At 34.9% G+C, this 11,745-nt stretch overlaps 1 protein-coding gene across 10 annotated transcripts in view; it reads right to left on the minus strand.

Annotated features, from left to right (window-relative positions):
* Nucleotides 1-11,745, minus strand: part of EPHA7 (EPH receptor A7) — a 166,507-nt gene that overhangs the window by 64,078 nt on the left and 90,684 nt on the right. Inside the window, exon 6 of one of the 10 annotated variants that reach the window (XM_083828312.1) lies at nucleotides 4,968-11,740. The exons of the other annotated variants lie outside the window; for them this stretch is intronic. Coding sequence (XP_083684438.1) covers nucleotides 11,676-11,740 — 65 coding nt within the window. The 3' untranslated portion in view covers nucleotides 4,968-11,675. Of the gene's footprint in view, nucleotides 1-4,967; nucleotides 11,741-11,745 lie in introns of those variants that run through there. 10 annotated transcript variants of the gene reach the window in all.

The raw sequence follows: 11,745 nt of genomic DNA on the forward strand, positions 1-11,745 counted from the left end.
TTTTGGTTTTAGCTCCCTGCAAAAGGCAAAAGCAGGAATACCATTCAATCAAAATCAACAAATATTTGTTTTCAGCAAAGTTCTCACTGTCATAAGAATATTTCCCTGGCAATTATTTATATTATTTTAATATTAAATTGGTTTCTAATGTTAGAAATGTTTCTTAAAAAAAAAAAAAAGACTAGTGTAATCAAAAATGTCACCAAAAATGACTAGTATAATGACTTCTTGACTTGTTTAGAAAGCACAAATATATTTCTCTGTTTTTTACTGTAAGGTTTTAACCTCAAGTCTGGGTAAATGTGTACATCATCAGTCTTCAGCTAAATGATATCTTAATTACTTTAGATCACAAAAATATTCTGGATTAAACTTTTCCAAGTCCCCAAAATTTCACATAGTACATATAGCAAATCTACCTCAAATAAACGTGCAGTTACCCAAACAACTTTTGACTGCTTTTCTTAATCTAAATATAAAAAGCTGTGTAATGCTTTTCCTGCCATGCCTAACAAGAAAAAAAAAAAAAACATATTAAAAATTGTCTATGGCAGAGTTTTAGGAAAGAAGACATGAGAAATGTGTGTTAAACCAGCAGATGAAGATTTTAATCTAAAATGGTGGAAAGAAATTTGAAGAATCTATATTGTTTCCCAGATAGAACTGTTGTAAATTGCCATAATAAATGAACATGTCCTAATTACTCAGGAAGTTCCAGAAATTATAATCATAAAGCTGTCCTTCAGACTAACGGCATTCTCCTGCTTCACCAGGCAGTAGGTTAGAATAAGCGGTAAACACAACATTAGCATTTCACCTTATCCTTGACAAAACATGCCATTGTCACTTAGGGTAAAAGCTTTTTGGGTTAGAGGATGCATTTTTGTATGTGTATCTAATGACTACTATAGTCAGACAGAAGTCTGATGGAAGCCTTTCAACACTACCCTGAAAAAAAAAAAAAAAAGATAAATACCAACATGTAAAATACTGATAATGACACTGTCTTTCAGATAGTTTCATAGTGATGTTTTATATATCCCTGAAGATGAGAGATTATTTTAAGCATTCTTCCAAAAATAAGGTGAATAATCTACTGTGCATAACATGATTCCATGGATTTAATAATAGCAAAAAATAAGGGAATTATACTTTCCCTTGCTTTATTCTTCACTCCTTTCCATTCTCTTCCTTTACCAGAAATTGCTGTGTGAAACAAGATAGGCTGCCTCTATTTCCATCTTGGTTAGCAAGACTCATTCTTGACGAAAAGTCATAAAGCTGATTACTGAAATCACAAGTAATGTTCAGTATAGCAGGTCTTATCACAGATTTTGAGGCAAAAACTCCTTGAAAAATAAGCCAGGAGAAGATGGCTCACAAGCAGGAAAGGCATAGAAATATCTGGAAAAATACAAAAATCAAGCAGCAAGTGGGATAAGTGATTATATCAAGTGAGTTCCAATAAAAGTATTCTTTCTAAAACTGTGTACAACACATATGCCACTAGAATTTGTATTTCATTTCTTTGAACATTTATAATAAACTAACAGAATTCTTTCTTATTTTACCATTAATAATCAATGTCAGTGGTATATCCAGACAGTGATATTTATTACCAGTAATGCATGATGCTGTAGATGTCCCATCCCTTGAAATGTTCAAAGCCAAGTTGGATGGGGTCTTGGCCAACCTGATCTAGTGGGTGACATGCTGCCCTATGGCAGTGGGGTTGGAACTTGATGAACTTTAAGGCCCTTTCCAACCCAAGCCATTCTATGTTTCTGTGATAACGCCAATACCAATGGAATGAGTAATTTGATATTACAATAATGATTGTTCCTGAAATGGGTTTAAACAGTATAAACAATATAAAGGACATGGTAACATACATGCAATATTTAAAATTTACTGTTATTTTGGTTGCCATAATTCTTCAACACTTATGTTCATAAACATCTACATGATGTTGAATAACATACCTTGATAAAAGGTGTGTGAATAATCTGTACTGTCCAAAGATATGTGATTATGCCAGATCAAAACTGAATTTCATCAGAATATTTAAAAAATAAAATAATAATCAGTAATCATTTCCTTGCTAAAATATCAATTGCTGTATGCATGCTGCAAGTATGGTTTAAACAAATATGCATATGTAAGTCATTAAAAAAAAATCTACCCTTTCACTATTCACATAATACTAATGATTTTATTTTGAAAGTCCAACTTTTCTTTTTTCACAAACTACTATGCAAAAAGACAGACATCCCATCAGTCTGAAAAATTTTAGCCAAAAATTTAAGAGCTGGAATGTAAATGCTTAAGCAACTGTAAGTACTGCTATTACCTTGCTTTATCCTGGTTATATCTGTACACACATCTAGGGTAGGCTTATCATGATATTAAATGTTTAAGGCAGCTCTAGCTTCATAAAAACAGATTTTCTGGGAGATGCTTGGCATTGATCTTGCAGCAACAAGTGATTTAAACCTTTGTCATTTGAAGAGTATGCATCTCCATGGTCTAATTAATTGTAAATACATCTATCGGGCACAGAAATAAAAAATAAAAATAAAAAAACAACACCTTTTTTCTTAGTACAGAAAGAATAGAAAAAGAAGTCTTACCACATTTTTGAGAGAACTATTCAAAATAAATTCCAATTGTCATTAACTGGATCAAGTCATACTTGACAAGTGTATGTAAAATGACAAAAAACAATGTAAATCAAAAATAGAAATGATAGTGGTTGTTAGCTAATGAGCTTTACTTGCTAATCTGCAGGGCTGGTGAAAGGAGAGATATTTTAGATCAAACAAAAGTCCACGCAAGTAAAGACGCATAATGATTAACCCTTAACAAGGGAAGTACTGCACGCTAGCAGCTTATGAATTCTCTTCACATTAGCTAAATTTCAAATGCTGGCATAGTTTTAAACAAAGAAAAATCTTCAAGTGTTCCAGCAGTACACCTAAGAACTATTGTGGCTCTGACACCTCTCTGTGGATCAATATCTCCCTCTCTCCTTCCAGGCTTTGAGGCTAGGGTGAAAGATTTTAGGTATGCACTTAGACTAGAAAGCAGCTGTTGCACGGGAACCTAGAGGAGTTAAAATGTTTTCTTGTACTCTTTACCTCTGGATGACATCTAGGGTACAGCATACCATTGGGAAAACAAAAACAATTTTTTTTTTTTTATATAATGCATACACATACAAACACATTATTGTCTCCTCACTTTATTTAGGCACTTCAAATATGATAAATGTTCAGCATTTCTCTGAGCTTCCATACTAGCAAGACAGTAAGAGAAGGAAATCTGTGCTAAGATATCAAAATTAATATAACTGAAGTAACATTAAATGTGTAAATCATATGTTTTACATAGCATGTCTACTTCCAGACTACTAGTGCAAATGAAATGGCATGCTAGTCAACTCAAACAAACACTGTACACTCTACTGCTATAAAAAGATAATATAGCTTTCTGGTATCTCACTAATTTTCTGGTATCTACAATCAGTGATACGCATTCTGGAAAGCAAATTTATGCACTTTGATATATGGGAAGGAGAACATTTTTTTCGAAGAGGTTGAATATCCTTTGTATTCATATGGAAATGTTGAAAACCTTTTCTTTGCTCTTAAATTTCAGCATTTTTCCTTACAAAAATGGAAGACGATTTTTTCTTGGGGGTGGGGGGGTAGGATCTCATTTCAGACAGCATAAATAGGTAGTGAAAATAAGGGAGAGAGAAGCTCTCTAAAGATATTGTTTTAAAGGAGAGATGAGAAAACAAGATTGAAGGCACAAAGAAAGTTGAAGGGGTGCAAGTACACAATATATTCTTTATACTCCATGAAATGATCACTGTTTTGAAGCTTTTGAGGCTTAATCACTAATGAGTGATATGCCATATGATAACTCAAAGCTTCACCTCAGTATCTACCCACTCCAAACCTTTACTGCTCCTGAAAACTAAAGAACTACAACCTATTTGTCAGAGGCTCACTGTATGGAGCTCACATACACTCTTCATCACCTGCTCCGGCAAGTGTGAGAGCTTTGAATAAAACCAAAGAAAGACCTGTCCAAGCACTGCCCTTTATTAGCGGAAAGCTTTAGAAAGAAAAATATGACTTCTATTACATCTCCAAACTAAATCAAAATGATTCCACTTTTTTTGAAGCTGAAGGAAAAAAAAAGGGGGTGGAGAGGGGGCAGAAAGAGGAAGGGTGGAGAGGAAAGGGGGATTGGAAAACGGAGTTACGAGAAGAGGAAGCAGCAAAGCTTACAGCTGGGGAATGCTGGTCAGCAGATTAATATAGCCCAAACTGCAATAAATTCAGGATGTGATCTGCTCCAACCTCGACAATGAAATCAGTTTGCATGCTACTTTTTAAATCATTCAGTCATTCTTTAACGAGACGAACGTCTGGCAAGATTCTTTACCTCCCTGCCTCCTGGAAGAGATTACATTTTGAAAAGCTCTAATTTCTGAGAGTCTTCAATATGTTAAAATGTGGGCTGCTCCAAAAAGCAGCTTTAGCTCCATATTTCAACAAACGAAGTGAGAGTGAATACACAAAGAGAAAGATGATTTACACTCACTGTCTCTCACAGATTATTGTGGGCAAAGAATAAATGAGCAAATAAAAAATAAATTCCAAACCACCCTTTTATCTTGTTACTTTGCTGAAATGTTAATTTTAATAAAAAATATCACAGAGATTGTTGGTTAAATCAGTGCTTTGCTACTCAGGCTTCCAGGAATGAATGATTCTCCGTAGCTAAATTCACCCTGACACAACTCTGGGTTATACTAGATTTGATTCTGTGCTACTGTGAATCAATCATTTACCTGAAATGAGTCACAAAGCCAGAGAAAGGGTTTTCTGCTTTTTTTCATTCCCCCCCGCCCCCGCCCCCCCCCCCCCTTTTTTTCCGTTTGTTTCCATTTTCTTCACGAAAGATATCACTGGTAGGAAATAAATCATATATTTAGCAGTTATCCCATTCTAAACAAATAGTTTCATTTTCTGATTCTGAAATTGTTTAGTCTGATGCAAAAAATTAGGTAGGAGAGGTAAACTGATTTTTAACCAGCTCATCTGTCAACGAATACTTTGACAAGCTTCAGCTCTGTAAATACTGAAAGCATGTGCTTACCTTTAAACAAACAGCCAACTAAAGTCAATGAGATTTAAGAATATGCTGACTTTAGCCTAGCTACCTTGTTAAATGGGGTATTTTGTGGGACCAAGGCCAAACTAAATAAACCAAACATAGCCAACTGCTTATTTTAAATGTGTTCCACTACAATCCCATACTCTCACTAAACATTTAAAAAGAATGAACACAAACAAAACAAATATATTGTCCTTTGTAACACAAAGCTTTGGGAAGGAAAAAAAAAGGATTAAAATATATTTTTACTTTAACTGTGTGCAATAAATGTTAGATGATAGTGCTTAGCCAAATTCTCACTGAAGTTACTTTTGAAGTTGCCAGAGCACTTAGTGGAAACATTCAGGGGTCTGCCTGGCATTTCTGAACTCTGGTGCATTTTTCCTTTCAGAGTCTATTTCTGGTAGCTTGCTTTGTGTCTAATTAGTTTCATACATGCTGCAGAGGGAACTGTACGGTGGGAATACATCTAGAAACAAATACACCTCTTGCCACATTAACTTCAAGGTGAATTTTCATGAAGTTGGTCCTTCCTTAGCAATCTCTTTCAAGCCTTGAAAGGAAGAAGAATTGAGTTTCAAATATCATTTTTACATACATTTCTTGGAAGGAATATTTAGGTCAAACCAGAAATCCTACAATTAGAATAGTATTAGCTTTTCATAAAGTAGTTTTGAATTTATGTATTCTGCCTAAGAAATGACATTCTGTGTAATTTCCCATATAGCTTGGGCATACCACTCCTATTTCAGCAAGATCTATTTCATAGACAGATGCAGACAATTCTGAAAGAATCATATGTAGTATCAAGAATTCACAGATTCATTCATTTATATTTACCATTGAGAACATCTATATTCATATTTATATTCATTTTACATATCTATATGTATCCATTTTAGTATCTTAGTTTCTGTCTGTATGAGGTCCAAGAGGTTTCTAACCAGATATATCAAATTAGTGGACTGTTCCTACTTCCAGTCAGCTTCTTAATTATTTTGAAAACTTCATCTATACATGTTTCCATGTCTCAATTAGATGACTCAATATACTAAGAAGACAAAAAAAAAGCAAACCTGGTCTTATAGAGAGTTACCTTGTTTTCTTGGTTTAAATCACACTTATTTTGATACAGTTCATCTGAAGTTATACTAAATTTCTTTTACAACAGCCACAGTAACTACAGAGGAATGCATACAGACAGATAAATGCTCACCTACATGATTATTAATTACAGAAACAGATCCTTGCTGTGAAAATCTTATGGGTTAGTCTTGCACCTTAAGCAGACCATTGGGATTCCTGGGTTCGCAGTCCACAAATGTGTGATCAAATTAATCTCTTTTCCATTTCCTTTTTCTTGACTATGCAGATTTTTAGATGTGAAATAGCATCAAACACAATACTTCAAATATGGTCTGAAAATAGACTTTATGAGGAGGTGGAATGTGTTGTCCAAGTTCTCATGACAAACTCCCAGAGAATGACTAGTAATTTTGAGGGTTTTAACGTTAAAGATGTTCCTCACGTTGAGACAAGAAAAAGATCAGTTTCCACATTCACCATTCCGGAGACATAATTATCTACTGTGAAAACTGTTTGTTGGTTTTTAGTGCACCACTCGGATCCTGTCCTGAATACCATACTCAGAAATAGTTAGTGTGTACATTTGTTTAGTCTCCTAACTGCTACATATATATATATATATATATAAATACAAATTTTATAAAGAGTTTTTTCATACTCTGGTCCCAAGTCAAATCAACCCCACAGGGGCTGACCTCTGTGCCATGGTATAGACAATTGATTCCAGCATCATGACACAGCATCCCCAGCAAGATATGCAACAAAGTCCAGATATCATAATAAGGCCCCACAACTGTAACTGTCAGCAACGTTTCTAGTTTAATTCAACAGTTAAAATATTGTACTTGGTTAGTTTTAAGTATATCAAACCCCACAAAAAATTATAACATCAAATTACCTGTCCACGATTGTGCTCTTCTGGGCTTTTATTCTGAGTAACCTTTACAAAATAGAAGTCATAACTGACATTCAGACTCAGAGGGGAATAAGGAAAGCCACAAGAACATTCCTGAAGTAGCAGACTGTAGTTTCATTAATTCAGTATACATGGCATGTAAGAAGACCCTGTCTAGAGATAACAGGGATCCCACTCCTGAGAACTGCTTGACTGAGTTGATATAAAGATTCAGAAAAATCTTTAAACTCTCTCATCCTTTTTCTTGAGTGGAACAGAAGATATTCAAGAAGGAATTCAGTTGTCAAAATCCTTTATTCTGTGCTTCTCACAGGAAAAAGCTTAACTGCTAAAACGCCAGATCTCCTCTTGCAAGATGAGTCTTCAGTTGTTTGCACACAGCAGACGTGAGTCACTGGCTGAACTAACTAAACACAGAGATCTGGTTATCCACTGCTAATTAGGAGTCCTTTACCCCTCCTCCTCAATGTTCCCAGAATGTTTTCAGGAATGAAATAAGAGCTTACCAAACTTGAACCTGACTATTGTTGAAAAATTCACCTCAGGAAACAGGGACTGGTCATAGCTGCATTATACATTTATACATTACAAGTAATGTGAATGGGACAAATAAAGAGCCCCAGGGAAATTTAAAATAGGCAAAGTTCAGCTTACTGGAGAGAAGTAACCCTCACATATTAGTTCTCTGCAGCACTCCATGAACTGCAGAAATTGTCTGTAGTACGTACCGTATATTCCCTGCCTTTCTCCACCATGCATTTTTACAGACAGAAGACTACTTAGACTTCCACCTCATAATATAGGTTCAAGTACCAAAACTGTCCAAAATTTCTGCATTGTTAGTTCAAAAAGCTGTAGATAATGCAAACATTTGAAGAAGCAGTCATGTTGTTCCCATCCTTCAATTGTTACATTTGCTCAGGAAGGACGAATGGTTGTATATATAAAAAAAAAAAAAAAGTCATTATGTCTGGAGTCCTGTGATATCTGAGAATAACGGGCTCAAGATATTGTTGGGAATAAAGTTACTTTCCTGTGATGGCCAATATAAACTACTTATGGAGTAAACAGAGTTTAAATGAAGAAAAGAAGTAGAGAGCACAGAAAAAAAAAAATTACTACTCTGATGCTGGGAAAGGAAAAAAAGACAGCATTTAAGATCCTCCTTATATTGAGATACTGAGTTTATTTTAATTTGTGGCTAGAGGAAAGAGAATTCTTTAAAAGATGTATTCCTTAAACTTGTATTTTATATTTTGTAATAACACATGAAAATTTATGGTGTTATCCCGAAATTTAAATCTATGTGAAAGTGACCCTTGATGCACATGTACTTTCTTCTCTCTGCAAATCTATTTCCTCTGGTAAACTCTGGTTTCCTATACCAGCTAAAGACCTTCCATTCTGCTCAGCTTCCATTCTTTATTCTGTTGCAAACTATCTGGTAAAAAGACTTGTCTGACTCCCATTCCAGGGCTTTGCTTATTGATTGTTATTATTGCTGATTTATTTTGATTTTCTTTAGTCTTTCTTTTCTCAAACTGTCAGAAAGTCTCCCTCTGTCCTAAAACTAAATAAGATAAGGAATATAGGATAAGAAGTATGGGATAAGGAATACCCTTATCCTATGAGGATAAAGAAAGAAAATCTTTATCCTATAAGAATAAAGGAAGAAAAAAAAATGAAGAAATTCATTTCATATACTTTATATATATACTGTATATATATACTATAAATATATATATATAAATATATACTATAAATATATATATAAATATATATATATTTCATATATTTTCCATCTCTGGAATGGAACTTATCTGCCAGTTTTGAAGGACTGTTTTAGCTGGAGACCCAGAACAGTGGCAATGCTTGCAGACTCAGCTGAAAACTAACACAGACGGAGGAAGATAGCTGCAATTATGGTTACTTATGGAACAAAACTTATAGAAGTACGACGGCTGATCAAAAAGCACATGAAAAGTTGCACAGCCAAGTTAAATTTATTCTAGAGGCTGGAACTCCTGAGAAGCTAAAATTCCTGCTCAAAATGATGTTGAACAAGATACCTGCTGCTTCAAAATGACCAAACTTGCATTATCTCCTGCTTGCTGCTGATACATGAGTTTAACACATCCATGACTTTGAGTTTCTCCACCATCTTTTTTGTTTATTGAGAAAGCATCTTTCAGATCAGGGGGTTGTTCAAAAAGAAGCCTCAGAAGCTTCTATTGAGACCATATAATTTCTGTGGTGTAAGCTTTTCTCTCTCTCTCTTTTTTTTTTTTTTTTTGACAGAAGGAATGAATTTGCCGTTCTTTCTGTCATGTTCACATAGATTCACTAACATGCTTTGCAATCTTTGGTTAGTCCTTCATCCCAAATTATTTCATTTGAAATACCAAACATCTGAAGTATACATAGATTTTACTCTTTTTTTTTTTTTTAAATGTCCTCTAAAATCCAGTCAATGTTGACATTTCTGATTATAATCTATAAATATTTTAAGAAATGCCACTTCCATTGAAAGTCACGGCTTGACTTACAGATTCTTATTTGTGAAGTTCTCCATGGAACAAGCAAAGATGATCTGAAGAAGTGTCTGTTTTCTGACATAGTTCCTAGATCTTTTCTGTCCCTCCTCTCTTTGGTATTATGCCCAGTTTTAGGAATTTCCAGGAGTTAATAAATATATCTTATCTGACAAATCATTGCAGTTCTGTGATTTGAAAGAGATCTCTGGGTCACCAAGCTTAATACTCTGCTAACTACATTGTGGTTAACATGCGATCAGCATAAGATGCAAAAAATCAGGGGGCTTGCTGCTTTTCCGATGGGAAGATTGCTCTAGAACGACACACATGCATTGTTGCCTTATGCGCATTTTCTATTTGCCTTTCTCTTGCTAAACAAGCAAAGTATTTTCATTTCTCCTTACTAAGGTAAGACAAAGTGTACATATCCAAAATCGCCCAAATGTTCAAGGAGGAGTTGCTAAACAATCATTTAGGTAGGAGAGACATTTGAGTGGGAGAGAACTGTTGCCTAGGAAGCCTGACACTGAAAGTGCTGTGGTGAAGGGAAGGAGACAGAAGTGAAAAGAAGGGAAGGAAGCAGTATCATTCAAAATCTGAACTCTATTCTTTACCAGATCCAAATCCCTGCAGTATGAAATACAGGCTCAAAAGAGGTATTCTTATAAGGCTGCTTTCTGGAGAACAAATTGATAGACATATTTCTGCTGCAGGCAGATTTAAAGCAACACATCCTAAAGAAGTGAATGCAGTTTCACTCCCTTTGCCTTCTTACTGTCCTGGGTTACTGCAACAATTGTGCTTTTCCAATCATGCAGAGACGTGGAACATACCCAGGTGATCTACAGTTCCCTCTTTCTGCACAGTGTGCCAGCTGCAGCACTGAAGTGGCCAGGCTACTCCTGAAGATTGTTCAAACCCTGAAAGTTTACCTTGGAGAATATGCCCTATGAGTAGAACAAATATTTGCTGACATCAGTGATGGGGGGATAATGCTGCTTTGGTTGTGCACATAACTTTTTCCTTCCTGATCTTGGCCTTGGCCGCCAAGTTGCTCTTTGTCCATTATTTGAAGCATCGCATAGATGAATAATTTAGAACAGGTGAGACAAAAGATAGACAATAGAATTAAGAAAGGAAAATGAGAATAGTGATGAAGGGATTTTTGCTGAAAGAAAATGTATGGCATTTCCAGGCATTTTTACTCAAAATACGAACCATTTATCAGCCACACTGACTTCCCCTTAACTAACAGCTTAGACGAATGCATTTTTTTCTGTGTAGTTCAACAGCATAATGTCAAAAGAAAAGGTAATTACATTATAAATTAGCCACAAAGATCACATTAAGTAATCAGTATGATCCAAAGATTAAGGAATAAAACTTGGAGTGGAGATGTTTGGATTCCTGCACTCTGCCAATGATTTCATTTAAAATCTTAAGAAACACTTAATATCTCTTCATCAGAAATTTCTACTCTAACATTAGATAGCAATTCTTGTCCTTATTTATGATGCATATTAAGATTAGAAAATAATCACTAAATCATATCTTCCCAGAAATTTTCCTATACTTATGGCATGAACCCTACAAGGCATATCTCTGTGAAAACGTAATGCAATTATTGCATTAAACAAAAAGGCCATTCACTGACCCAGCTCTGGCTGTTTAATAAGAACTTTTCTGCAAAGATAAGACCATTACTGCTATTTGTATTTAGCAAGTGTGTGAGGCTGTGAGATTATCCTTGCCTCTCTACACTCACCAACAATTTTTCTTCTCCCAGAGGTGACAACCATGGAAAAGACTTGCCTTGTAATACAAGATATCCTTATGATTTATTTATTATTATTATTTAGCTTTTGAAAAAACTATATTAGCCATAGGTTCTATCATGACTACCAGATAATAAATACATAAATCTGAAAGCATGAGATTTATTAAATTCATTACATTTTAACTGATTGATTTTCAAATTGCAGCAAGAGTAGATAGGAGCAGCTGGTACCAGAATCTGCA

Source organism: Anser anser (assembly GCF_964211835.1).
Source record: "Anser anser genome assembly, chromosome: 3".
In the NCBI taxonomy this organism is placed as follows: Eukaryota; Metazoa; Chordata; class Aves; order Anseriformes; family Anatidae; genus Anser; species Anser anser.